Source organism: Cebidichthys violaceus, unplaced genomic scaffold (genome assembly GCF_023349555.1).
Source record: "Cebidichthys violaceus isolate CVI_PGR_0920_01 unplaced genomic scaffold, fCebVio1.0.p SCAF_23, whole genome shotgun sequence".
In the NCBI taxonomy this organism is placed as follows: Eukaryota; Metazoa; Chordata; class Actinopteri; order Perciformes; family Stichaeidae; genus Cebidichthys; species Cebidichthys violaceus.
In genome coordinates this window covers 9873305-9877571 of record NW_027176406.1, presented here as the reverse complement: position 1 = coordinate 9877571, position 4267 = coordinate 9873305, and the positions used below count along the sequence as shown (strand labels likewise).

General features: G+C 40.6%; 1 protein-coding gene across 1 annotated transcript; it reads left to right on the top strand.

The window, feature by feature from the left end:
* The first annotated feature begins 247 nt into the window (after positions 1-247).
* On the top strand, positions 248-2928 carry LOC137878519 (uncharacterized). The gene is made up of 4 exons (XM_068718852.1): positions 248-354; positions 957-1313; positions 1412-1518; positions 2373-2928. The coding sequence occupies exons 1-4, from the start codon at positions 306-308 to the stop codon at positions 2583-2585; spliced, it is 726 nt and encodes a 241-aa protein (XP_068574953.1). The 5' UTR covers positions 248-305; the 3' UTR covers positions 2586-2928.
* Positions 2929-4267: the final 1339 nt, after the last annotated feature.

Here is a 4267-nt window from a genome sequence, read left to right as displayed (position 1 = left end):
TGTGACTTTTTATTACATTTTGGAAGCACCCCTTCATACATCAAGAGTGTACATCCAGTTGTTGATGGCTTTAAAGTCTGAAAAATATTTAAATTTCACTGAGACAATCTCACTGTCTCACAAGACCAACGGCAGTATTTCAACGGCAGTTGTTACACTGAAGTCCTCTTCCTGCTTTGAGGTGAAGAACAATAAATACAGTGAGGGTGTTCACAAAGTCTCACAATAGACTAGAAGGAAATAGGAGGAGTACAACATGGCTTAGCTTTGGCATATCTTATCGTGTGGTTATAACTGAAAAGGCCATGAAGATGAGCTTGGCATGCATTCTCATTTTCATTCAGCTCTTTGAAGGTAGGAACAATTTTCAAACTTCTTTATCCCGACGTTAACATTTTTCTCTCCCGTCTAGTACAGTGATTTCTTTTTCTTTACTGGGAGGAATATCCGACCACAGTTGTGGTGCTTTGGTTCCAGCCGTGCTCGCTGCTCTGTGAGGCTGTACAGCTAAATGCAAACAATGACAACATGCTGACGTTTATCAGGCATAATGCTGACCATGTTTGCAATCATATTAACAGCAGCTAATTATAACACTGAACATTCTTGTATTTAAATATTTAAATTCTTTACATGAGAATAATTCGTTTTTCTAGTATTTAACAAATAGAAATGTGGTTATGGTGGTGCAGCTAGAAGGTTCTGGGTTTGACTCCACCACCTTTCTGTATGGAGACTACATGCTCTCCCTGTGCGCCAGAGGAAAACGTCTGGGGATCAGGGGACCATAGATATCTATACAAGATGTCATAGCAATCCATCCAATAGTTAGTCCAATAGTCCAGACCAAAGTGGTGGACTGACCAACATAGCTATGCTGCTAGCATGACTAAAGACTGTCATTGTATTTTTGCTAGAACTTTTAACTAGAAACTATTCTTTTTGTTCTCCTCCAGCCTATGCAGAGTTGATCTTTAAGCAGCTGACAGAGAGCCAGTCACTAGAGCTCTCCTGTTCCCCTCAGCAGGAGCACAGCACCCTGATAGGCCTCCACCTGTACCACCGCAGCGCCCAGAGCCAGACGACCCTGCTGTCCATGGCCGAGGGTGGCGGGCTGAGGGTCGACACGGACCACGGGGGGCGTCTGCAGCTCCGTGGAGATCTGGACTCCCTGCAGGTCAATGTGACCATGACCCTCTTACAGCGCAGTGACACGGGACTCTACATGTGGGAGCTGAGCTACAGAGTGGACAACAGCTCTGATCAGATCAGCCTCAGTGCTCCAAAGGTTTTCTTGTTGGTTGAAGGGACAGGTATGTGGTTCAGACACCTCACAATACACTCTTCTGCAGTTAGAGCCAAGTATTTCTGTGCAGACTGAAATGTGTCTTGGTGTGTGTTTGTGGTGCAGGGAGGTCATGCCAGTGCTCTCCCAGTTACCCTCCTCTGCTCCTGACCATCTTTACAATAGCGGGGCTTCTTCTGCTCACACTCAGCTGGCTGGCCATAGAGAAATGTGTAAGTGTTCACACTTTTAACTGAATTGGTCATTTCTGATGTTTTTTGTTACGTGAAGCAACAATGCACCTGTGTTTGACAAACAGCATGCCTCCTCCTGTTCTATAATCTTGCAGCATTTCTGACCGATGCTCTAGCTTTTCAGACTTTTTAACTGTTCCGCAAGTGAGTCATATTGAGTTCAATACCAATTAATGTGTCAGCTTTAATAGAGGCCTGCCAGACATCTGTTTGAGGGAGCTAGTTTTCAAGGCAATTTATGTAAATGATAATTACTGCTGGGACTGTTGGTGCATGACTCACAAAATCTGACATTATGCCTATTGGCAAAGGGAGAAATTCTCCAAATCAATATGAAATGACTGAAAACAGTCATCAAATGTGGACTCTCATCAGTACTGACAGACATACAATATATCTGTCAAGCAACTGTACAACTGTACAAACTAAAGCCTCAAAAATGACCATCAATGTCAAAGCTGTAGTCTTCAACTTCAGCAATATTGGGTTGTAGAAGTGTTATATTATACTGTATTGTGTGTTATTTTGCTGACTGGGCCTAAACGAGCCTGAACTTTGCCGTTCTGTGTACTGTCTATATTACTATACATCTACTCTTACTCAGAACAGGGGGTTCAAATTGCCAGCTGTGGACCAGTCCTGGCCACAAAACATGTTTAGAATGAATTGTTACATCCACCCCACACATCACTGGAGGATAAAAACTCTCCGTTTCTAAACCAAAAGAAAGGTTGACCTGGAACACAGACAGTTACAAGAGGGTTGACAATGTATTATATTGACTATATATAAAGTACATGATCACTTAAATCTCGTTCTGTGTTGTTCTGTAGGTGAAGACGAGGCGTCATCTCAGACCACAACCTCTGGTTCCTATCTATGAGGAAATGACCACGAAGCGGCAGAGTACAGGAATTCCCCAAAATAACCCTGAGGCCCCCTCACACCTGGAGGAAGTCAACTTCCCTGTGTACGCCAACCCCAACATCCGACAACCACAGGACAACTACTACGCCTGTCCCAGACAGCTCGCCCTCAGGCACTGATGTGACCTCCGGTGCAGCAAACATCGACAGGAAGTGACACCAGCTCTACCGCAGAAACAGAATATGTGAGCACGAGGTGACTCTCCTCCAGGACATTAACAAAAGATATTGGTTTGGTGAAACGAACAAACAATAAATGGCACATTTTTAACAGCCAAGAAAAAAATGCTATTTTATTAATATTTGAAAGAAGCTCCATAGTTCATGAAAACATTTGTTTCGGTGCATGTCATTTAACAATCACATTCTATGAGGAAAAAGAGATATACAGAGAGAAAAAATAAAACATTACAAGCCACTGACTTTTCATTAAATCTCAGTACAGACATTTTTACTTAATACCCCCCCCCCCCCCCCAAAAAAAGGCAAAAAAAAAGAAGAGGAAAAAAGCAGCCCTAATCCCACATCACCCACCCCACCCTAAAAAAAACTGAACTGAGAAAAAAAACCCTTGAGGGTGACAGGCTAGAATCCCACAGTGCTAAAGAGTGAGACGCTCATTGGTTTTAGGAATACACAGCATGGCGATGTAGCGCTAGGTCAATCTAAATCGGGGGAAGGAAGCTGGAGGCAGAGGGCTATACATGAATCACCTCCCCCTCCACCCCCTTAAAAAATAAAGTAAAAACACATTGGATCCCAAAAACCCCGGCAATAGATCAGCCACTTAGAAGTAGGCCATAAAATCCCCATCTCCCCCCCCAAAACACTTGTGCATAGTTTCATGATCCTTTACAACCAGCTCATGTTTTACAAACATCCTCCAAAATGTGAAAAATGTTCCACAAAAGTCTGATTTCTCTATTAATAATACCCGCTGTGGGAGAATGAGAGAGAGAAAGAGAAAGAGGAAAGAAAGAGTAATGCACAATGTTCCTGATTCAGTCAGGACGGGACCTCATTAAGAAAACACAATAAAGATTCAAACATACAGCATTTTGCATGTTATTCACTGTCTTTCTTCTTCTTTTTTTTAACAATCAAAATCATTGACCTTTTTTGTTTTTAAATGTAAAGCAATTTTAATATATAGATTTATATATAAAGCACTCCATTTTCATTTAAAGTCCATTATTTGGTTATTATGTAACTGCTACGGATTTAGAAACAAAAGGTATTTTCTCTTCTTCTGAAATCCATAACTTTCAGTGCTTAGAATTGTTTCTTTTAAATCATCCATTTTTTTTTACTCATCATAAAAATGTACATTAAAATGGCGTGGAGTTGGTACTCTGGAACCCTGGCCTTCCTGAGACAAGATCCACTTTTTCGTGTGTGTGCAAGATAGTGAGCAATTATGTCTTTTTTTCTTTTCTTTTCTTTTTTTTTTTATATAAAGGAAAAATATATATAATCAACATAAAACATACAGGCTTCAGATAGTCAATGAAATCAACATTAACACAGAACAAAGAAGGTTAAACAGAACAAGACAACACTGTTCAATCCCAGAGTTCTGAAAGTAGCACAAGAAATATTCATTCTTTGAAGTGTTGTGTTGCACTTTTTTTTTTTTTTTTTTTTTCCTTTTTTAAATGGAAGCATTTGTCCTTATTTTTTCAACATTCCCATGGTTTAATTCCTTTGTGTTGCAGATTTTTTTTGAACTCCAGAAATAAACTAAGTGTTTGTAAACTGTCAGTGGCCTTGCAGGAAAACAAATGACAATATGAGTGAATTGA